The 25107-nt window shown below is 43.3% G+C and overlaps 1 protein-coding gene across 1 annotated transcript in view; it reads left to right on the top strand.

Annotated features, from left to right (window-relative positions):
* The window catches only part of CLEC16A (C-type lectin domain containing 16A), a 39074-nt gene extending 15290 nt beyond the window's left edge, over positions 1-23784 (top strand). Inside the window, 12 exon segments of the mRNA XM_061569948.1 lie at positions 659-759; positions 1134-1256; positions 1908-2017; positions 2784-2828; positions 4378-4428; positions 5449-5577; positions 11492-11612; positions 12427-12578; positions 13617-13821; positions 14105-14272; positions 16052-16288; positions 21505-23784. Of these exon segments, the coding sequence (XP_061425932.1) occupies positions 659-759; positions 1134-1256; positions 1908-2017; positions 2784-2828; positions 4378-4428; positions 5449-5577; positions 11492-11612; positions 12427-12578; positions 13617-13821; positions 14105-14272; positions 16052-16288; positions 21505-21806 (1744 nt within the window). The 3' untranslated portion in view covers positions 21807-23784.
* The last annotated feature ends 1323 nt before the right edge of the window (positions 23785-25107 follow it).

The raw sequence follows: 25107 nt of genomic DNA, 5'->3' as shown, positions 1-25107 counted from the left end.
TACTGGCGAAACGTCGTGCTCGGATTGTAAATGTTGTGGCTTGGCTCTCCAACACACCGGTGTGCTGTGCTAGTAATGCATTGGCATGTTCTATTTACGAGACAAACCTTACTAGTTGGCTATGTCGAGTGGTGGCGGGTTTGACGACATATATTTGCGCGATCTAACCCCCAAAAAAACCCTGTATTATGGTTGTTATTAAACTGTTTAACCTGGATAATCTGTTGAGATGAAACATCTTGTTTTGCAAGCGGTAGTCCAGTATGTATGCACTTTGAACGTCTTTCCCACCGTACATAGCCAACCGTGCTAATCGAAGGGTGTGGGGTGTGTTGGATGACATACATAGCAAACGCGTAATGACACTGCACGTTGTGTACAGGTTTTAGTAAAAATACACGGTCGTTTTTATCACATGCATTTCCAACTGTTATACACGTACAACTTAAAACGATGGCTTACAAAACACAAGGGGTTTGGGAGTTTATAATTATGCACAAACATTTTCACCATTAACACGTGCTCGTATTTCAAACATAACTTCCCGCAGAGTCCGCATTGTTTTGTCTTGCCTTGAGCGTTGCATGCTATATCTATGTAGTTGTGCATGTGTTCTGGCATGTCACTGATGTGTATGTATACCTTTTGCTTTCCTTAGGCCATTCATTGATGCCATTTTTTCGGCTTTGGAGTGCGAAGAGGATGATTCGACTGCATTGTTTGCCCTCTGCCTTCTGTACGCTTTGCGACATAATAAAGGTTAGCAATTAAGCACAGGCGTGTCTTGCTTAACGAGCGAGACACGCCTGTATTACCTTATGCATGCCGGCTGTGTCGCTATGTCGCTAATGGTCCAGTGGGATGGTGAATGTGGTTTGCAATGAACAACTTTCATTAATATGCCGCCACTTTCCATAGTTATCTCCTGCCCACGAAAAGCAAAAGTATGAGTCGGCATTCTCTTGGTGAACGTGGCCTTCCGGGAGCTTGTATGACTTAACTACCCATGGATTGGTGCACGCTCGGGGGTCATCCCAATGCGCGCGGTGCCACTTGCCGATTGACATGCCCGTTCTCTTCAGTTGTCCCCACCCCCTACGGGCGATGACAGCTTGAATTTTCTTCCCCTGCAGGCATGGATCCTGTCATACTGGACAGCATCCAGATGCCTCTTGGCGACGGAGGAGCAACCCAGGACTACAGCCACTTGCTCGTCGAGAGGATCATCGTCATCCTGAACAAGGCAGCCATGCCCGGTGACCTGCCCCCTAAGCCACTGGGCCGAACAAATGTTTTTGGTCATCTTCGCAGCAGCAGCAGCAGCGGCGGCGGCTTTTGTCTAACCATCGAACAAAGACGGTCACCGCATCGCACGGCGCTTTCAGATGCGTTGCTTCTTCGGTCGTCTGCTGGAGCCGCTGTTCCTTCTGATATTAGGAAGCTACTGGAGCTATGCACTTTTAAATCGTCTAGATTTTAAACTCTTTATGGCCTTGTCTCATCAGTGTTAGACCAGAGAACGCCAAAGGGTGAACCGTACACAGGCAATGCAAGCGTCGGGTTGAGCAGTTGTAGAACTGGGGTTGTCTGGTCTAACACTGGTGAGACAAGGCCATAAAGAAGGTTGTCTCTGGTGTAGGCCAATCCGTTTCAAAGACGATGCATATATTAATAAAGCATGTTTGTATGTTTTTTCCACAAGTATGTGTGGTTAATGCAGACTTTATGCCTTGCAATAGGTTTCTATTTGGTGTTTTAACATCCTAACACCTATTTTATTGTCAAAGTGTAAAGCCTATTCTTATTTATTCATCATTTTTAAACTGACAAAAAGGTACCATAGATAAATTCAATCAACTCGCACTCACCCACTAAGCTCCGTGCGTGTGGTGCGTGCGTGAGTGCAGACAGTCGAATTCGCTTGGCCACGCTGGAGCTTGCCTGCTTGTTACTCAAGCAGCTGGTCTCCACGGGGGCACACTGCACACTCAAAGACGTTCACCGCGCCTGCATCGAGGTACCCAGCTGCACACGAACACGTGCAAACATGCTTTTACTGTGTTTAGTTTGTGATTCGTATTTTGTATTCTTGGTTCTTTCGTTAAAGTCACGTAGAAGGGAAATAATAAAAAAAAGATTATTTTATTATTTCCATTCTACGTGACTTTACCGAAAGAACCAAGAATATTAATCCCTGAAAGTCACGAAAGCTTCAAATTGGAAATTAGTATTTTGGTTTATCTTGTCCTTCCTCCGCACTCCGATTAGCACGGTTGGGTACGCACGGTGCGAACTCGTGATTGATGTACACTGATTTCGCCTAAAATATGTGCGTACCTACTGTATGCTATTATAGTTGGTATGCTTAGGCTTTTAAATATTTGTTATATATTTTGACCAAAGCGGGGTATTTACAATAAAGTTGCTTTCTAACTTCCACTTCAAATTTTAAACACTGCAGTCATATAATAGTATATTCACCACTATGTCAATGCATGAAGGTGCTGGGAATGTAATACACATACTTCCATCTTGGCTCGGTGGTAAAGCTAGCAGCTCACAATCTCAGAAGGTTGCCAGTTCAAATCCTGGTTGGGGGTTGACTCAGAGAATTTTATTGTTTTATATTTTTATTATTTTATTGTTTCCCTTCTACGTGACTTTACCTAAAGAACCAAGAATATAGTTACTGCCTTGTTTTGACGCTTTACGCGCTCACTGACGCATTTAAGTGCACACTCGTTTGGCTTGATGACACCGTTGTGCCGTTTGATATTTTTCAGGGTGCAAGGCAGGAGAGCGTCGCGCTGTTGCGTAATTTTTACAAGGTAACTTTGACATCCGTTCCACAATTGAAAATAATTTTAAACAGTTGATGTCACATCACAAAAAATAACTTCATTTCATTATTTATAGTTTTGTTGGTAGCTAATTAACCCTTTCCCGGTAAAAATATATTTCCGATTCGGAAGAAAAACTTAAATAAAATAACTTCATCAGTGCCGAGGCTCCCGCAAGGCCATGCGGGAGGGCGTGTGGCACAGTTTGGCGCCAGCTATCGTAGAGTGCGGTCGTGCCGCTACGTTTCTCTGTGGTGAGCGTGCAACGTCTTTAAAAACAACGGCGCTGCTACGCCTCTCTCAATAAAATTAACGCCGAAACCGCTCGTGGTTTCCGAGATTCAGCGGTGAATGGGACCCCCACCCTGCCACGTGCATTTGTCTCGGAACGGGAAAGGGTGAATGGTACTGGACTCAAGTCATGGGTCACACAGTGCTCAGTTGCATCCGCAGTCACCGTTATACCTTAAACCGCGAGTGTGCCTACTACTTTGGGATATATATCTTTTGAAATTAGATTTGGTAAAATATTTCATCTGGTTAATCCGTTCTGGTTGAACGCAAAGTATCCAGGGTGTCAAGTGAATCATCGCACACACATCATCACATGCGTACACGCACCTTTTTTGAAAGCATACCAATTGTACAGTGTCCATTTAGAATAGGTATTGTGTGGCTATTCAAGATGTAATCACGTGCTTTTTTACATGAGAGTTTATTGTGACATTTCATGCTCGGTATAAACTTAAGCTGTCTAGTCCTTGCTGTGTTTTGTGCATCCAAAGATCATCGAGACAATGAATTGTTACCATGACAGTGGCTGTTTAAAACTCACATCCAAATTAACTTTTACTTGAACCCAGAATTTTGGAGGTGTGGGTTCAAGTAATTTTGTGCATGTGCTGTTTGAGAGATACATCTGACACAATGAATTTTGGATATGCATAGCATTCACATACAACCAAATCTCGAGTTATTCTTTAGAAATGTTATTGGTGCATTTTAGACCATTGCTTATCCGCATCAGTCAGGGCCAAAATGCTGGTTATTTATCGGTCCGCACTGGGCACGGGTCACGCTGCGCAGCGATGTGGCTCTGTGGCAGCACGTTGGCCGCTTGACGTAGAGGTTTGTGGTTAGAAATCCGGCAGGCTGCCCTGTTTATCTCTGCCGGCGTAGTAACCACAACGTACGACACGCTGTCTGCTTCAAAAGTGGCCATTAAAGAGTAGACCATTGTGTGTCGGCATCGTGGTTCAGATTGTCAGATTTGGTAAAAGCGTAACTCTTTGGGAAACACGACACATACTGCGAAAATTCGGAACGACTTGTTGAGACTCGGTGAAGCCCTCCTGGGTAAGCAAGCGTATTAATGATAATAATAATAACAAGAAGCCTTTTCCATGGAGTGTCCTGAGGCCCATTTGTATGGAGGAGCAATGCAATTGAAATCAAATGTGCTTTAGAGGTCTGTATTCAATTTGACTGCTTCTCAAGCAGAGCTTAATGCGGTATAATGTTGATTCTTTGTTTTCAGGGTGAAGAGATATTTTTGGACTTGTTTGAAGATGAATGTAGAAGTATGAACGTAAGAACATTCGCTTTTTGATAACAACTTGCTATACGTTAAATGTCACGTTCACGTTGAGAAACTCGCTTCCAACAGCCTAGATAACTTACTCGTGTCGAATGATTTTTGTTTATGCATTTAAATTTCTGCTTAGAGTACATGTTAAAATGTTTTCAATAGTTATTTATTATTAAACTGTGTAAATCATTTGGCACAACTACATAGCCAAATGTAATCGGATGGATGCGGTAGAGGAAATAGTTTTGCATTAAAAAAAATCGCATTTGTGGATTGTCACGGCCAATTTCTGGTCTTTTGGATTTTTGGATAATTTACATTTTGTACTTAACAATGTTTCGGTGCGAACAATCGTGATGTCACCCTTTACCACGAAGCACCACGTTCATTGGGAAAAGCGTGAGAATGACGTCCTATCAGTGACATCACTTGGGATTCATTTTTTTTCATCTGAAATAAAAAAAAAATTGGACAACCCAAAATTTCGTATCTTGCCCCAATTTATTGATATCTCAGATTCATCCGATATTCGGGAGCACAACCCTATTGCGGTACAATAATCTGCGACCAAAACACACGTCACTTCTATTCTGACAGTATCTGGAATGCCTGTTAATTGCAGCATGTGATTTAAACTGGTAAATGGGATGTTGCGTATGTAAGGTGGAGAATGCTGATGAAATGGGGAGCTGACTGCGTGACTCAGCGGCATAACGAGCGGTGGAGCGAGCGGCTCACAATCGGAAAGGATACGAGTTCAAACCTTTGTTGGAGGTTGACTCAACCTATCATCCCTCCAAGGGTGATAAAAATGGGGACCACTTTGCGGGGGAAGTCAACAGCGGTTATCCTTTGGACAGTCTCGCCCCCACCATAGAAACGTGGAATTTCCACCAATGACTCAGGGCCTGAGAACAGGAGCTGAAGCACCACTTCAGATGCTTGTTTGATGAAGATCTATCACTTTGACTGTTTTTGAGATTGAACATTTGGCTCTCGGGTATTTGTCTCCTTGTTCAGGCCAAGGCTCTGAATGTGGAGTACCTTACGATGGACGCCTCTATCCTGCTCCCTCCGACTGGCACTCCCCTCACCGGCATCGAGTTCACCAAGCGGCTGCCGTGCGGCGACGCAGAGCGGGCTCGCAGGGTGAGGCCTGCGTGGGCCCCATGTGCAGCTGGGAAACTTTCGGTGTAGAAAGTACCGTCTCAGCCAGTGCAAGTCCGCGGGACGGATAACGCGCAGGATAAAACAAATATTTGCAAGGGGTTCATCGGGCGTTACTTTGCGACCACAATACGCACCGATACCTTGCTAACGCAAAACACACAGATACGCTGTGAAATAGATCCCTTACTACACAAAACACACAGATACGCTGTGAAATAGATCCCTTACTACACAAAACACACAGATACGCTGTGAAATAGATCCCTTACTACGCAAAACACACAGATACTCTGTGAAATAGATCCCTTACTACACAAAACACACAGATACGCTGTGAAATAGATCCCTTACTACACAAAACACACAGATACGCTGTGAAATAGATTCCTTACTACGCAAAACACACAGATACGCTGTGAAATAGATCCCTTACTACACAAAACACACAGATACGCTGTGAAATAGATCCCTTACTACACAAAACACACAGATACGCTGTGAAATAGATCCCTTACTACGCAAAACACACAGATACACTGTGAAATAGATCCCTTACTACACAAAACACACAGATACGCTGTGAAATAGATCCCTTACTACACAAAACACACAGATACACTGTGAAATAGATCCCTTACTACACAAAACACACAGATACGCTGTGAAATAGATCCCTTACTACACAAAACACACAGATACGCTGTGAAATAGATCCCTTACTACACAAAACACACAGATACGCTGTGAAATAGATCCCTTACTACGCAAAACACACAGATACACTGTGAAATAGATCCCTTACTACACAAAACACACAGATACGCTGTGAAATAGATTCCTTACTACGCAAAACACACAGATACTCTGTGAAATAGATCCCTTACTACGCAAAACACACAGATACACTGTGAAATAAATCCCTTACTACACAAAACACACAGATACTCTGTGAAATAGATCCCTTACTACACAAAACACACAGATACGCTGTGAAATAGATTCCTTACTACGCAAAACACACAGATACTCTGTGAAATAGATCCCTTACTACGCAAAACACACAGATACACTGTGAAATAAATCCCTTACTACACAAAACACACAGATACTCTGTGAAATAGATCCCTTACTACGCAAAACACACAGATACACTGTGAAATAAATCCCTTACTACACAAAACACACAGATACACTGTGAAATAGATCCCTTACTACACAAAACACACAGATACTCTGTGAAATAGATCCCTTACTACACAAAACACACAGATACGCTGTGAAATAGATCCCTTACTACACAAAACACACAGATACACTGTGAAATAGATCCCTTACTACACAAAACACACAGATACACTGTGAAATAGATCCCTTACTACACAAAACACACAGATACACTGTGAAATAAATCCCTTACTACACAAAACACACAGATACGCTGTGAAATAGATCCCTTACTACACAAAACACACAGATACACTGTGAAATAGATCCCTTACTACACAAAACACACAGATACTCTGTGAAATAAATCCCTTACTACACAAAACACACAGATACACTGTGAAATAAATCCCTTACTACACAAAACACACAGATACACTGTGAAATAAATCCCTTACTACACAAAACACACAGATACACTGTGAAATAGATCCCTTACTACACAAAACACACAGATACACTGTGAAATAAATCCCTTACTACACAAAACACACAGATACACTGTGAAATAGATCACTTACTACGCAAAACACACAGATACACTGTGAAATAAATCCCTTACTACACAAAACACACAGATACACTGTGAAATAGATTCCTTACTACGCAAAACACACAGATACACTGTGAAATAGATCCCTTACTACACAAAACACACAGATACGCTGTGAAATAGATCCCTTACTACACAAAACACACAGATACACTGTGAAATAGATCCCTTACTACACAAAACACACAGATACGCTGTGAAATAGATCCCTTACTACACAAAACACACAGATACACTGTGAAATAGATCCCTTACTACACAAAACACACAGATACGCTGTGAAATAGATCCCTTACTACACAAAACACACAGATACGCTGTGAAATAGATCCCTTACTACACAAAACACACAGATACGCTGTGAAATAGATCCCTTACTACACAAAACACACAGATACACTGTGAAATAGATCCCTTACTACACAAAACACACAGATACGCTGTGAAATAGATCCCTTACTACACAAAACACACAGATACGCTGTGAAATAGATCCCTTACTACACAAAACACACAGATACTCTGTGAAATAGATTCCTTACTACACAAAACACACAGATACACTGTGAAATAGATCCCTTACTACACAAAACACACAGATACGCTGTGAAATAGATCCCTTACTACACAAAACACACAGATACGCTGTGAAATAGATCCCTTACTACACAAAACACACAGATACACTGTGAAATAGATCCCTTACTACACAAAACACACAGATACGCTGTGAAATAGATCCCTTACTACACAAAACACACAGATACACTGTGAAATAGATCCCTTACTACACAAAACACACAGATACGCTGTGAAATAGATCCCTTACTACACAAAACACACAGATACACTGTGAAATAGATCCCTTACTACACAAAACACACAGATACACTGTGAAATAGATCCCTTACTACACAAAACACACAGATACGCTGTGAAATAGATCCCTTACTACGCAAAACACGCAGATACACTGTGAAATAAATCCCTTACTACGCAAAACACGCAGATACACTGTGAAATAGATCCCTTACTACACAAAACACACAGATACGCTGTGAAATAGATCCCTTACTACGCAAAACACGCAGATACACTGTGAAATAAATCCCTTACTACGCAAAACACGCAGATACACTGTGAAATAGATCCCTTACTACACAAAACACACAGATACACTGTGAAATAAATCCCTTACTACGCAAAACACGCAGATACACTGTGAAATAGATCCCTTACTACACAAAACACACAGATACGCTGTGAAATAAATCCCTTACTACGCAAAACACGCAGATACACTGTGAAATAGATCCCTTACTACACAAAACACACAGATACACTGTGAAATAGATCCCTTACGACACAAAACACACAGATACTCTGTGAAATAGATCCCTTACTACACAAAACACACAGATACTCTGTGAAATAGATCCCTTACTACACAAAACACACAGATACTCTGTGAAATAGATCCCTTACTACACAAAACACACAGATACTCTGTGAAATAGATCCCTTACTACACAAACACACAGATACACTGTGAAATAGATCCCTTACTACACAAAACACACAGATACTCTGTGAAATAGATACCTTACTACACAAAACACACAGATACACTGTGAAATAGATCCCTTACTACACAAAACACACAGATACTCTGTGAAATAGATCCCTTACTACACAAAACACACAGATACACTGTGAAATAGATCCCTTACTACACAAAACACACAGATACACTGTGAAATAGATCCCTTACTACACAAAACACACAGATACACTGTGAAATAAATCCCTTACTACACAAAACACACAGATACACTGTGAAATAGATCCCTTACTACACAAAACACACAGATACACTGTGAAATAGATCCCTTACTACACAAAACACACAGATACGCTGTGAAATAGATACCTTACTACACAAAACACACAGATACTCTGTGAAATAGATCCCTTACTACACAAAACACACAGATACTCTGTGAAATAGATCCCTTACTACACAAAACACACAGATACACTGTGAAATAAATCCCTTACTACACAAAACACACAGATACGCTGTGAAATAGATCCCTTACTACACAAAACACACAGATACGCTGTGAAATAAATCCCTTACTACACAAAACACACAGATACGCTGTGAAATAGATACCTTACTACACAAAACACACAGATACGCTGTGAAATAGATACCTTACTACACAAAACACACAGATACACTGTGAAATAAATCCCTTACTACACAAAACACACAGATACACTGTGAAATAGATCCCTTACTACACAAAACACACAGATACTCTGTGAAATAGATCCCTTACTGCACAAAACACACAGATACTCTGTGAAATAGATCCCTTACTGCACAAAACACACAGATACACTGTGAAATAGATCCCTTACTGCACAAAACACACAGATACTCTGTGAAATAGATCCCTTACTGCACAAAACACACAGATACACTGTGAAATAGATCCCTTACTACACAAAACACACAGATACTCTGTGAAATAGATCCCTTACTGCACAAAACACACAGATACTCTGTGAAATAGATCCCTTACTGCACAAAACACACAGATACTCTGTGAAATAGATCCCTTACTGCACAAAACACACAGATACACTGTGAAATAAATCCCTTACTACACAAAACACACAGATACACTGTGAAATAGATCCCTTACTGCACAAAACACACAGATACACTGTGAAATAAATCCCTTACTACACAAAACACACAGATACTCTGTGAAATAGATCCCTTACTGCACAAAACACACAGATACACTGTGAAATAAATCCCTTACTACACAAAACACACAGATACTCTGTGAAATAGATCCCTTACTGCACAAAACACACAGATACACTGTGAAATAAATCCCTTACTACACAAAACACACAGATACTCTGTGAAATAGATCCCTTACTGCACAAAACACACAGATACACTGTGAAATAAATCCCTTACTACACAAAACACACAGATACACTGTGAAATAAATCCCTTACTACACAAAACACACAGATACTCTGTGAAATAGATCCCTTACTGCACAAAACACACAGATACACTGTGAAATAAATCCCTTACTACACAAAACACACAGATACTCTGTGAAATAGATCCCTTACTGCACAAAACACACAGATACACTGTGAAATAAATCCCTTACTACACAAAACACACAGATACTCTGTGAAATAGATCCCTTACTGCACAAAACACACAGATACTCTGTGAAATAGATCCCTTACTGCACAAAACACACAGATACTCTGTGAAATAGATCCCTTACTGCACAAAACACACAGATACACTGTGAAATAAATCCCTTACTACACAAAACACACAGATACACTGTGAAATAGATCCCTTACTACACAAAACACACACATTGACAACGCGACACAAATGCCTTACACGCAACGCGTTGACGAGAGGCATGGGCATGTGATCTCTTTGTATTTTGACATTATAAACCTGAGTTGACTGCCACTGTTCCAGCCCGTTGTATTTTATATTGAAAACTAACAAATGAAGCGTGTGCTTTAAGGGGCATGTGACGCATTCAACTGAATGTCTGTGTAATTATAATTTTATACCGGGGTGCTCCATTGTTGTTTTGGGTGCTTCCAAGATTGATTGTGTTGTCATCTTCACACGTGTAGAATTCAGGTATTTGCTTGGTACATGAAGTCGCAATATGTGTAGTTTTTATCTGTAAGTTGTGCATTGTCTCACATTCAAATGTCAAAATGTCTGCTCATTCGCGGGAGTATGAAACGTTGCTATCTCTGTTAACAGCCCTGAGCCAGTGATGGAAATTCCTCATAGCTATGGCGGGGGTAAGACTATCCCTCAGACAGCCAATCTTGACTTCCCCACAAAGTTGTCCTCATCTACCCCAGAGGGACGATGGGCTGAGTCTACCTCCAACCAGGATTTAACTCACAAACCTTCCAATTGCAAGCCACCCACTGTATTGCAAAGCAGCCTCGAACATTAATAATATTGTCACAGTGATATGCTTCATTTTCCAGTTACATTTTTTTGCAACTGCTGCCGCGTGTGGTTTTCGACAGGCCATGCGAGTGTTCCTGATGCTGCGCAGCTTGTCCCTGGCGCTGCGCTCGGAACCCGAGATGCAGCTCCCCCTCACAAGGGCTGAAGATCTCATCAAAGCTGAAGACGTCTTGGACCTCAGTGAGTGACGTGGAAAACATATAGCGGTGTGGGGCGGGGGTTCCCCCCGGCCTCTCGGAAAACCCGCCGGTCACTGTCAATCCTCACAAAACACTTTGGCGGACCACTGTGCAATAAATTCTATGGCGTGTAATATAAATAAGCGTGCAATCGTTGCGCAGACCACTGCTCAGCACTTCTCCACGACATTGCGGAGCACCAGTAGTCCGCGGCCCGCGGGTTGTTGGAGCCACCGGTGTTGAGCGCGGCTCGGCAATGTCAGCGTTGAAGGGCGAGGCCGAATTAAATTCACGGTGGCCCACGTACAGGTGCAGTGAGCTATGTAGTTCTTTTTCATAAGCGACCTAGCCACAAATAAATACATCGGCGAAGTGGCTTATCCTGTAGATATTTACAGCAAAAACTATAAAAGAATGCTTCTAAATGTGAAGTGAAAAACCGGAGAACCCAAAGAAAAATCCACGCAAACGATAGGGAGAACACGCAAACTCCAAATATACAGGCGTCAGGGTCGGGATTTAACCCACGACATCCTGCACACCAGGCGAGGTAGTTAATATCATCACGCCACCGTGGCACCCCATCAACCTTCGAGTGATGATGAGTCGACACCCTCAAAAATGTTAATTCCCAACCTTCCCGATTGCGAGCCACTCACTTCAACCGCTGAGCCACCTTGTGGGCCAACTTGCAGACCAGCTCATACTGGACACCTGGAGCGGATCGTTTTCCTCCAGTTTAAATACAGATTTGAATGATTCTGACATTTCAAGCATTCTAACAGGTTGCATCCGTGTGCGTGTGCGCGAGCCAGATAACAGCGACCTGCTGTCGTGCGTGGTGAGCGAGCGGGACAGCGGCCGTGTCCGCCGGTTCCTCGTCGTGGATGTGTACCAGGTGCTGCTCGTGGAACCCGATGAGAAGCGTCTTGGCTGGGGAGCTGTACGCTTCGCTGGCCTCCTCCAGGTGCTGCCCCGGCCACCCGCAGACAGACACATGCTCCGTGCCGTTACTTTGAACCCTTTCTCGTTCCGATGACCTACATGTACATCATATGGCTCGGTGGACCTTACCTGGCAAAATAAAAATAGTATAATAACAGCAATACGGTTGATAAACATGAGTACCGCTTTGCGTGAACGGTGGTTGTCCTGCACGAAGATTGGCCCCAGGCACACTCGCCACAAGGATGTGAAATTTACGCCAGCGGCGGTTCAGGGGTGAAAACGGGAGATTGGCACCGCGCGTCTTAATGTCATCGGACCGGAATTGAAAGAAAAACTAAAATAAAATAACTTTATCGGTACCGAGGCTCCCCACAAGGCCATGCGTGAAGGGTGTGTGGCACAGTTTGGTGCCAGTCATTGTAGAGTGCGGTCGTGTCGCTACAATTCTCTGGAGTGAGAACAATATTTTTAAAAACGTCGCTCCGCCTCTCTAAATAAAATGAGCGTTGTGCCACTTACGTGTTCCGAGATTCAGCGGTGAACGGGACACCCACCATGCAACTTGCAGACATCTCTAAACGGGAAAGGGAATGGGTTAATAACAATGTTTACAAATATTTATTGTTATATTTCAATAGGATCCCAGTGCAAAGCACAAACCCTGCCGCAGAGAGCGGGTACAGAAACTCCGTGGATCTTAGCCCTGAACACTGTGCACCTGAGTTTAAAGATGGGGGGGGAACACTTTATAATTTCAACTTGTATCGTACAGCACAATATTTGCTCACTTGTCCAAGAGAGAGGGGGAGAACGATCCGGAGGCGCGATGAACCGCAGACAAGTGGGAAGGTAGCCAGGTGCTTTGAGATGCTTCCGCATTGACATGCCTAATATATTCCAAATCCTTATCCTCAAGTGAACAAGTGTAACATGAAAAAAAAAAGGGGAAAAACCCTATTATTGCAACATGAAGGTTCATGTTCACTCTCGGTCGCATTTGAGAGTCCACGTATATTAACGTTCACCCCCTTCGTTGGACGCCGGTGTTTCGTGGCAGGACCTGCAAGTGACCGGCGACAAGGAAGACCACCGCTCTCTTCACGTAACAATCCACAAGCCAGGCTCTCCGGCGCATGCGCGGCCACTGCCCCTCCTGCAAGCCACGTTCCAGTTCGACGACCACATCCGCTGCATGGCTGCCAAACAGCGTCTGGCCAAGGGCCGATTGCGCGCACGCCACATTAAAATGCAGCGCATTGCCGGTGAGCCGACAACGAAGGACAAATTCCTACTCGCGCGACGTCGTTCCGTTCACTCGGTCGCATTGCATCCGCGTTATGCAAGAATGCGTTCCCTAATGCCTTCATCACGTTTATATCCAATCCACGGAATGACAGCGTGCAGCGTTCTCGGAGAGAACGGACCGTACTTGTGACGTGACCGTGTCATAATTGGCCCGCATCCTGCCATGTGTGTGTTTCCGTCCTGCCGTGTGTGCGTGCGCTGCCGTTGCCTCCTCCACCGTCGCCGCGCTCGTGCCGTCAGCGCTGCTGGAGCTGCCGGTGCAGCCGTCGCCGGAGGGATCGGGGAACCTGGGATTCCGCGGAACTGGGAGCCAGGGGCTCCCCTTCCGGTTTTACGAAGCCTCGCGCCGAGCGTCCAGCGACCACGCGAACCCACGCTCGTCCTTCACCTCCACCGACAGAGTTCCTGGTATGAGCCCTCAACTCGCTTAAGTCACCGCTGACAGACCGTGCTTTTTAGCGATGAGGGAGCTCCTAAATAGTAGGCGCACAATTACGGTTAACTCCAAAGGACCGAGCACTGATCTGAAAAGAACACAAGTGAAATAAGACGGCAGATCGTAAGATAGCTCCATTGGCTTTTGGACCCATGCGCTTAACCTTCAACAATGAAGCTTGGAGAGCTGAATGCAATTCAAATTCATTTGCAAACACCACGTTGTGAAAGACCCAACGCAAAAGATTCCTGGGATTGATTTTCCATGAAGCTCATGAGTCACCCTAACCCGCTTCCACTGCACAAACCATGGCACATGCAGATACCTGATGCACAAATAGAAAAAAAAACTCTCCAGTAGTGTGCAACTATGGTTATACAGAATAGACCGTACAGCAACGTATAACGACGCAATACCCCATCCACAAATACGAGGGAGACATCACAGCAAGATACACACTGCTACTCCTGACGGGGTTATCTGGCTTGACCACCTGAATATGAAATTGTAGTCGTTGCTCTTCATCTAGTATGAGCCGTATAAAAAAAAATAAGAATTGGCTTTATTTTCTTAGTTTGTGTTTCCGCAATTGTTTGTTGTTATTATTATAACAACCTCTTAATGCTCTGCAACTGTGGTTGAAAGCATTTGACATTTTTCCACACGTGGGTATGCAATTAGTAGCGTGGCCAGTCACGATAACTCTCGAAAAGATAGCACCACATGCAACAACCCTTTACTTAAATTGCTCTCAGAGACTCGCCTAATGGAGTACACGGGCAAATCATCAAAAGGGGTTGCCCAAAACCCGTCGATACAAATGCTAAGCGCTAAATAGATCGCAGCATTTTCGGACGAGGAAATTGCGCCACACTGCTCTCCATGACGTTGTTGGTGCTGCGTGCGGCATCTCGTTGTGCGTTTTGGACAGGGATGGTAAGCAATGAATGACACGTGATGCAATCATTTTTTTAAATGTTGGGAAAAAATAGAAAAAAAATAACTAATATTAACAGTTTGCTGCTGCTCATTGAAAGTTGGTACTTTCATAATAGAGAATCAGAATATTTATTTCTCCTGGAGGAATCCAATGAGCTATTATAAAGTTATTTTTCAGAGGTGTCCAGTGGGGGCGGATGAAAACATTACAACAACAAACAACACAAAAACACAATAGGAGTGCAAAGTAGAGGAAAGGTAAATAAATCAATTAAAAATATACAGATAAAACAAAATTACTTTTAACTTAACAGGTAAAGCCCACTGAGGTATTAACTTATTTTTCAGAAGCGACCTGCCCACACATGACAGCTCAGCAAAGTGGCTTATCATGGGGAAATTTATAGCAGCACAATAATATAAATAATTTCAATGCATGTTTCTAAATGTGGAGGGAAAAACTGGAGGACCCGGAGAAAAAATCCGCGTGACCACAGGGAGAACATGCAAACTCCAAATATACAGCTTGCGATTTGAACCCCCGACCTCCTGCGTGCTAGGCGAGGAAGATAAGATGACACCACTGTGGTGCCCCTTAAATAACTAAATAAAGTTTATGAATTAAAATTGCATCATCATTTCCCAAGCTTGGGAAAGGCAGTAAAACAACAGCAAAAACAGTCCCAGACCACACCAAGACAACAACACACAGTCCCTCAATAAAATTGTACATTAAAATTGTACGATCGAGACAAGTGGCGTCATGCAACATCTGTAGCGGCACCGGAATGTTTTTTTTTTTACCCCTCCAGGATTTGCAGTGGCTCGTCAGCAGAGCAGTGGCGCCTCGTCGCAGGACAGCCCGGCGAGTTCGTCCGTGCAGGGGTCGTCCCACGGTTTGCCTCACCGCCTGGGAGGCGTGCTTGAGGGTAGCCCTCCTCCTCCCCAAAGGCACAGGAGCGTAGACAGGGCAGGGGCGGACGGCGGCACGCACAGCCGCCGTCCATCGGGGGGCAGCTCCTCCTCCGGCTGCTCTGCCGGCTTCACAGGTACAACGCACTTCAGTTCGTACAACAAAGCGATTCTTCAGAAGTTACAAACCGTTACTAATTTCGCCTGGTAAGGGCCCCCTTTGAGCTGCATTGGTCTTTTTCCGGAAGCGACCTGGCTTTCACAAATGGTTGCTCGACGAGGTGGCTTGTCGTCACGTGGGCATTTATAGCAGCTAAATACTGTGAACGCGTGATGTTGATTCTAATTGTGGAGGGGAAAAAATCATGTGATTGGGAAACGCACGACAACTACTTTGAAATCCTGGCAGGACACTCCTGAATTACAGTCTTTAAGACTCGGCGAGGCTTTTTCGTGGGTAAGCAAGCGTAATGATAATGACTGATCTCATACGATACGTTTCACTCGTGTTAAAGCACCTCCGATTAGCACGGTTGACTACGTACGGTGCGGAAGGCAGTTCAACGTGCGTACGTGCCTAGAGCAGTCGGGAGCTGTGTTGGCTGATGGCTGCTCTTGCCCTTGGTGATGTGCGGCACGCGAGGAGGAGGAGGAGGCCGCTAGAGTGGCCCCAGCGGGAGACCCCCCCCCCGCCGCGGGCAGGTAGCTTCATTTTTACCGCAGTAGCGGCTTCGCTTCGAAAACAAATCTAATACGCTTCTTATTAATTTCCATTTAATTTTGACGTATTTGTGTAAAGTTTTGATTTTTTTCTTTGGTCGGTTGGTTATTCGCATTCGGTGTTTTGCATCTTCTATGAACACTCTAAGTTGTCGCTTACACCTTTAGCTTTTTTCATGGGCAAAGAAAAATGTTCATTAACAAATTTGACCTTCCAAAACTTGGCATTGTGCCTCATCTTGGGTGTGCACATGGAGGGAATGGAAAATTCCAGGTTTTGAACCCAGATCGCTGTCCAATTGGATCTCTTATTAGTCATCGGGAAACATAGCAATCGTTGCCCCGTGCTGCAAAAAACTTAGCAGGGCCCTGCTGAAAGTCTTGAGAGGTCGGCGAGGCTTTCTGGGTAAACAGGTGGGATAAATAAATAAATAAATAAATAAATAAATGAGACCTTGAAGGTCAGCGTCCCAACGTATTCAGCCTCAATTTGAGTTTTCACACGAGCAACAGAAAATTAACCCAGCAAAGGTCACATTTCGCCGATTTTAAATGAAGACCCATGTCCATTTTTCAAGAAGCCCGCACTGTAACTTGAGTAACTACTGGACACCTGTGAAAAAGAGCTTTAAAGCTCCTCAGATTCCTCCAGTATAACTTCTGATTCTGATTGAGCTACAAAATACCTCTGTTTCTGCCTCGCAAGTTCTAAATAACACAGCCAAGTAAACAAGACGACAGTACGGCATTTTAATAATACGATGAGACCATCTCAATTATGAAGAACCGTACCATAAAAAAAACCTGTGAGCAAACTGCGAAGCAATTCGAAACAAAGTACGATTGATTCAAAAATAGCAGTCTTGCTTTCAAAGTGAACATTTTATTTTTACAAGCAAGTGAATGCCACTGCATTCAGTCACATCACGCAGCAAAAGCGGTCACCATAATTAATACCGCAGGCGGTGTGCTATGAACCATAAACGTGTACCACACGTCGTCTGCTGCACAGGGGAACGTTAAAGTTCCTGTGACGTTCGCAAGAGTGAGCCATTGGGTGGTCGGCGCCACGGTCCAAATTGACCAATTTTTAAAAAATGTACCTGCAAATTACTTAATTGGAATGTATATAGCAATCATCGCTCCGCTACTGAGAACACCTGGCACGCTTGGCCAGGATCTCCCTGAAAAAGAGTCGTGAGACCCGGTGAGGCTTTGCCGAGTAAATGTGCTGAGCAGTTGTAGTGTGGGCCCCCGTAGATTAAAGATCTCTGCCTCCAATCACCCGTGCTGTCCATTTCACTGTGCTTAGCTCAAACATGCAGCGTAAAAAAAATGCTGCCGATTTCACGAGAATCGTGCAAATTCTGATTGGACGTCGATCGTAAAAAATGTACGCATTTCACTCAAGCACCGCTTAATTAATAGCGACATTTGATCGACGTCAAATAATCTGAAAAGACACCAATTGAAAGCGTCATTTAAAGATTTCATGATTGCACTCCGCTTCAAATTAATGTCACTTGGCGATTAGCTTCTATTGACTTCCAGATCAATCCAGTAGCTTTTGAACGACAGCGATGAAGAGCCGACAATTATAATGATTGGAATTTGTTTGAGAAAATAATTTAAAATAAATAGTGCATTTATTTGTAAATTGCTAGAGTGGGCGTACCCAGTGTGCTTTTTCGTTCATCCTCGCAGCAGCGGGTTTTGGCTAACTATCAAACAAAGACGGTCACTGCATCGCGCGCTTTCAGATGTGCTTCTGCGGCTATCTGGAACGCTCTTCCTTCTGATATTAGGAAGCCACTGAAGCCATGCACTTTTTAATCATCTCGAATGAAAACTTATTCCTTTAGAACTATTTTTTGTGTTTAGTTTGTTGTCCTTCCCCCCCACAACTCCGATTAGCGCGGTTGGCTACGTATGGTGCGAAAGAAGTTCAACATGCATTTTAAACGAACCGTAAAATGTATAAGTCTTGGAGCTTATACGGCAGTGAATTGTCTGAACACTTGTCAATCCCGATGGCGAACCTGCGTTCGTTCCCCTGCCCACATCACTTTATTAGCCCAGATGTATTTGTGGGTAGTGGTGTGGGACTGTTGATGAGTCAATGCTTCCTCCAGGTGCATTATTTCATAAAAAAAATAATTTGACAGATAAATTACCTTTCTAACCCGGTTTGGTACAGGGTTGTGGTGGTGAGTGGATTCCCCTGTAATTGTCTGATTCTGGGCTGAAGTTAACTTATCACTTTTGTGCGTGTTAAAACTCAAATTGGGTAAAAAATATATTTGATACAAATTTGCCTCCCCGTGTGGATAATATAAACTTTTCTCAAAATGAGTAATTTAGATATAATTCAAATTGTGAGAACTTAACATCGCATAGTATGCATTAACATATATTCTAGTTATTTTATTATTATTCATGACACTTGTTTACCCAGGAAACCCTCGCAGAGTCTCCGTTTACAGGAAGGTCTTGCCAGGTTTCTATTAAAGTCGCGGTCACTGTAACCCTAATCGCATCATTTTGCAGGTACATTTTTGGCATTGGGGATGTTTGGCCAATTGCGGTCACTTTGCACATTTTTTTTTAGCTGACGCAATGTTAAGTAAACTTGTTAGCTTCCTAATGTATTTCATTATTAGTATCGTCGAATGTTTTATTTTTCTACGGTGCGTGAACTTTTTAATAAACAATGGGAAGGTTTATTTATGCTAGAGGAATCCGATGAGCTATGAAGCTCTTTCACAGACATCCAGTAAGGGTGGGTCAACGTTACAACAACAAACAATAAATATGATAGCGGGGCACAGCATAGGAAAGGTAACCAAATCGCAAAAAAACCCACAATTTTTATTTTACCAGGTGAAGCCCACAGAGCTATTAGCTTTTTCACAAATGATAGCTCAACAAAGTGGCTTATCACGTGGACATTTAAAGCAGCCAAATAATCTAAATCATCTTAAGCAATCTAAATGCAGCTCACCGACATAAACCCTCTGCTGCCCCGTGCCCCATTTCCTGTGGCGAGCAAGGCCCCAGTAATCCCTTTCATTTACAATCCCCACAGTCGTTTAAACTCCCTGATCACACGGATCAAAACCTTGGAAATCTCCGTTCTCCAGCGTTGAAGCGGTCATGAAAGTCACCTCCCCCCCCATCGCCACCATCCCCCGCAACCACCCTGCGGTGGATTTCACAATTCGCTTCAACGTCACTCAAATGGCGGAATGGATACATTTTGGCTACAATAAAGGTCATTGTTTGACCTTTGTTTCCGCCCCCATGTAAAAAGTCCCGTTGCGTCATTGTTTCATTACAGTTCTGCTGTTATGTGGGTGCAGTAGTCCCTCGGTTAACAGTGACATTGGCGTTGAAATGTTGATGTGACGGCACCGTGTTTACGATATGCACGCAGGCGCCAATTTCGGCCAAGCCAAGCGTTCGTTCAGCAGGGGCTGAGCAACGCCCTCGGCCAATTCACGACGCCCATTCGTGAGCCGTTTCAGACCTCGCGACTGGCTTGGTTTATTTACATCGTGGTTTTTTCTGCTTTGGCAGTAGAAACAGCTCTCTTGCAGACTCGTGTAATTATTATATTCGATTAACAGTTATTTCGGTTTACAGTAGTTTTCATGGAACGAATTAAAAACTTAAACCGAGGGACTACTGTATTGTACATTTGCGTGTCTGTGTGCATTCTCAATAATACGATTTATTTTACCCTCGGGATACATTGTGGAAATATGCAATTATCTTTTGGTCAAATTCAAAGGACCGTCTGTAAATAAAACAGATTTAGCTAAGGTATTATGTACTTGTACAGCATGTGTATAAGGTAACATATATTCCTGCTTGCCTCTGCACCCTAAAGATTAGAAGTTTTTGGTCTGCTGCCAATTCAATAATCTTCACGAATTTTTTTTAAAATGAAATTGTTGCCAATCAATATTCCGAGTCTCACGTTGGTTGAGGCAAACGTCAGATACTTGTCATGGTGTCTGTTGTGTGCGTGGGTGTGTTGCACATTGTGTGTGTGCGTCTTGGACATTGTGTGTGTGTGTGTTGCACATTATGTGTGCGTTGCACGTGTGTGTGTGTGCGTGTTGCACATTATGTGCGCGTTGCACGTGTGTGTGTGTGCGTGTTGCACATTGTGTGCGTTGCATAACGTGTGTGTGTGTGTTGCACAACGTGTGTGTGCGCGTGTTGCACGTGTGTGTGTGTGTGTGCGTGTTGTACATTGTGTGTGTGTGTGTTGCACAAAGTGTGTGTGTGTGTGCGTTTTGCACGTTGTGTGTGTGCGTCTTGGACATTGTGTGTGTTGCACAACGTGTTACACATTGTGTGTGCATGTTGTACAACATGTGTGTGTGTGCTACATTGTGTGTGTGCGTCTTGGACATTGTGTGTGCGTGTTGCACAATGTGTGTGTGCGTCTTGGACATTGTGTGTGCGTGTTGGACATTGTGTGTGTGCGTCTTGGACATTGTGTGTGCGTGTTGGACATTGTGTGTGCGTGTTGCACATTGTGTGTGTGTGTGTTACATTGTGTGTGTGTGTGTGCTACACATTATGTGTGTGTTACACAACGTGTGTGTGTGTGCATTCCGAGCAGCTGCAGCTGGCAACGCGGGCACAGCCAGGGTGCAGGAGACACAGGTTGCAAGTGACGGCGACTCGGAGCAGCCCGAGACCTCCGGCGCCGCGCCTGCCCCGGCGTCAGAAGACGATTTCGCGTTGCCTCCCAGCTTGACTCTGAGCCAGCAGCCGACGCTCTCCCTCCTGATGGACGACAGCAGCGACGGACTGAGCGTGGAGTCGCTCACACTGCTTCCGCCCACCGACCCGCAGTGCATTCACAGCCTCAGTCAGGCAGGCGCCGCACACCATCCCGAGCCTTCCTCCCCACTCCTGTGATACGCCTCTTGACACTTGGAGGCTTCGTCCCGTTTGGGAATTGGTATCGTTCGCATTTCCTCGCAACATTACTAGACTCGGCGTGCCGTGTCGGTCGCGCGCTGTGTGTATCTCGAGGTTTCTTGCCGTTTCCCTGTTCATTTTGCATTTGCACATGCCATTTTCTTTGTTATTTCAGGATTATGCGTCGGTTTATTTGTTTTACAAATGGGGGAGGTGTCAGGTGCAATTGCTGATGCAAATCTCGGTGTTGGAAGGAGGGGAAAGAAAATGTGCAGAAATGGGGCAAAGTTTTGTGACATTCTGCACTTTTTAAGCGAAAGGTGGCCCGCATTAGGGGACCACCTTTTGTCTGTTATGTCATGGAGTAAAAACTCACGAATTACCTTTAGATTTAATTATTTGTATTAAAAAAGGGCCTAAATATATCTGGGTTTTGAAAACGTTAATTTTGCCACCCAGTGCATACAAGTGATTTGTTCATTAAAAATATATAAATATATTTTAACACTTGTACAGTAAGTAGTGCTTGGAACGGATGTTTGAACAAAATTTGGATGTAAATGTAGCCAACTGTTTTGTATTTGTAGAGTGTACATTAGCTTGTGATTTAATTGATTTTGAACAAAAACATTGATCTCAATTGTTGTATAGAGCGAATAGCCATTGGCAATTCGAGCAGCTATTATTTTGTTGAAACATCCACGAGAACAAATTAATTGAATGTAGAGTCTGATATCTTTCTTTTCGCGGTGTGTGGTCTGTGCTTTCTGCAAGTTTAATATATTTTTAGGTCTTTTTTTTTAGGCGTTATTAAAGTAACTTCGGCCAGTGCGTGCTGCTGGTGCCAGTCTAATGTTGAAGCATTTTTCTCATTGTAACCGATTCTGATAAGAATGCATTTGTGTGGATAGCACCACTGCTTCCAGTGGTTTACTCATCACCAACAGTTGTTTTCATCCTTTCCCCAAGGACAGTCCATTGGCATTTGTAAAAAAAAAAACATTCACTGCTGTGTGACCGAGTTGGTTTTGACCGAGTTGAGTGCAGATATATTTGGTGACCGAGCCAAGACTTACAATTCGTTTATATGGTTCATGGAAATCGTTAACACCAGGGAACAGACCTTTGACGTGAGGAATTCTGCCCTGAACTAAAACCTTTTGTAACCGTTGTGTTGGCATTTAGCATCTTTAATCGAATTCAAAATGAGACTGACATTTAAAGATGCCAAAAATGTGTATAGTATTTTAACAAGTGGAATACTGATATAATCCAGAGCAACTGAGAATGTTTGAGATTAATATTGCCAGCTGGGTATCCTCATAGACACCATTGGGGAGCCTTATTTGGCCAATTTATGTAGAATAAATGTTTGATTACTGCCTCTATATTCGTAATGTCTGCATAGACTGAGCAGTGTGCCACGTAACTGTTTGGTGATGATGACTACAAGACCCCCCAAAGGTTGAGAATTTACTTCCAAATAAATTACTGTCACCATATAATTATGGCTACTCTGGTCTAAAACTATGCCAATTTGTAACGAGCTCTCACCCAGTTAAGCACAAGTGATTGGATGTTTCAGTGAAGTTGTCGCCTGCGTTTAAATAGTAGAAGTTTTATGCACTGGAAGAATGACATTAACTCTTTGCGGTGTTGCAAACATCTAGTTGCTTGTGGTCCACGGAAGTGCGTCGTTTTTCTGTTATGTTCTTTGCATTTCAGAGTTCTTATCAGCGGCACCTTTAGCATTCTAATATTTCTATCTTTAGAATGACTTTTAGGTTTCTGTAAAAAGAAAACGTTTTATAAGCAGTTTAATACAAAGCATTTGCAGTACCGGATTCCCACGAAACAAAACGTCATCGGCATTGTAAATGTGTTGCTATTTATGAGCAATGAAATGTCTGGTAAATATGTAAAATACACTAGGATTTTGGTTGTACCTCTATAAGCAATAAACTACTGCATTATATAGTTTACTTCATGGCCTGCTCTCAACCGAGAAGTCACAAATGGATTTCCAGCTCAAATTAACATTGAGGCAGTTACCGTCCCCCGTTTACAGCCCTGAATCAATGGTGGAATTTCCACGTTCCTATGGCGGGGGGTAAGTCTATCCATAGGACAACTAAAAGTCACGTAGGTGAAAATTTAAAATAAATTAATTAAATCACGACGTTTCGATTGCAACACAAGCAATCGTCATCAGGTGTTACAATCACAGCAAGACATGTTTTACTGAAGTGGGAGAGAAGAAAACATTTCTTGCTGTGATTGTCACACCTGATGATGATTGCTTGTGTTGCAATCGAAATGTCGTGATTTAATTTATTTATATTCTTGTTTTATTTTTTCCCCTACGTGACTTTACCGAAAGAACCAAAGAGTATGGATCCTTGCAGTCACGAAAACTTCTGAATGATAGGCTGAATCAACCGCTGAATCAACCTCCCAACCATCTCTGCAGTGTGGTCGTGCTCTCAGATGCGTGTCCTCTCCTTTGACTGCCATTCCGTCATCAATTTCATCGACTGGCCGTAAATCCTGATAGGCGTGTGTCCGTCGCAAGCCCACCTCTCGTTCGTGGTCCGTGACTCCGAGTTGGTTTTCACCTCAGGGGCTGCAGTGGAGCGAGGTTTCACGTTTGGCTACGAGGTTTGGGATCTGTGAACTTAAGCATTTAAAAAAAACTTTACCAGGTAAGGGCCTACTGAGCTGTATAGCTCTTTTTCAGAAGTGACCTGGCCACAAATAACAGCTCAGCGAAGTGGCTTATCTCGTGGAAATGTAGAGCAGCCAAATACTCCAAACGAATCATGGGACCTCCTTGCCAGTACCAAAATATGAGAATAGGTTTTCCCCTTTTTTCTGGCAACAAAACAGGTGTTAAGATGTTAAAACACGAAACTGAAACCTTTTACAAGGAATCGTGTCTGCATTAACCACAATATTTGTGGTCAGAATGCAAACAAAACACTGATAATATATGCATTGTTTTGAAACTGATTGGTCTACACCAGCGACGAGGCTCGAACCAATCAGTTTCAAAGACAATGCATATATTTAGTGTTTTTTTGTTTGCATTCTGATCACAAGTATTGTGGTTAATGCAGACATGATTCCTTGTAAAATGTTTCAGTTTGGTGTTTAACAATCTTAACACAGCTGTTTTGTTGCCAGAAAAAAGGGGAAAACCTATTCTTACTCTAGACGCATGTTTCTGAATGTGCAGGGAAAAACCGGAGTGCCAAGAGAAACATCCACACGATCACAGGGAGAACACGACCTCCTGTAT

Source organism: Lethenteron reissneri, chromosome 44, assembly GCF_015708825.2.
Source record: "Lethenteron reissneri isolate LAM-NWPU_2019-01 chromosome 44, ASM1570882v1, whole genome shotgun sequence".
Taxonomy (NCBI): Eukaryota; Metazoa; Chordata; class Hyperoartia; order Petromyzontiformes; family Petromyzontidae; genus Lethenteron; species Lethenteron reissneri.
This window is presented reverse-complemented; position numbering and strand designations above follow the sequence as displayed.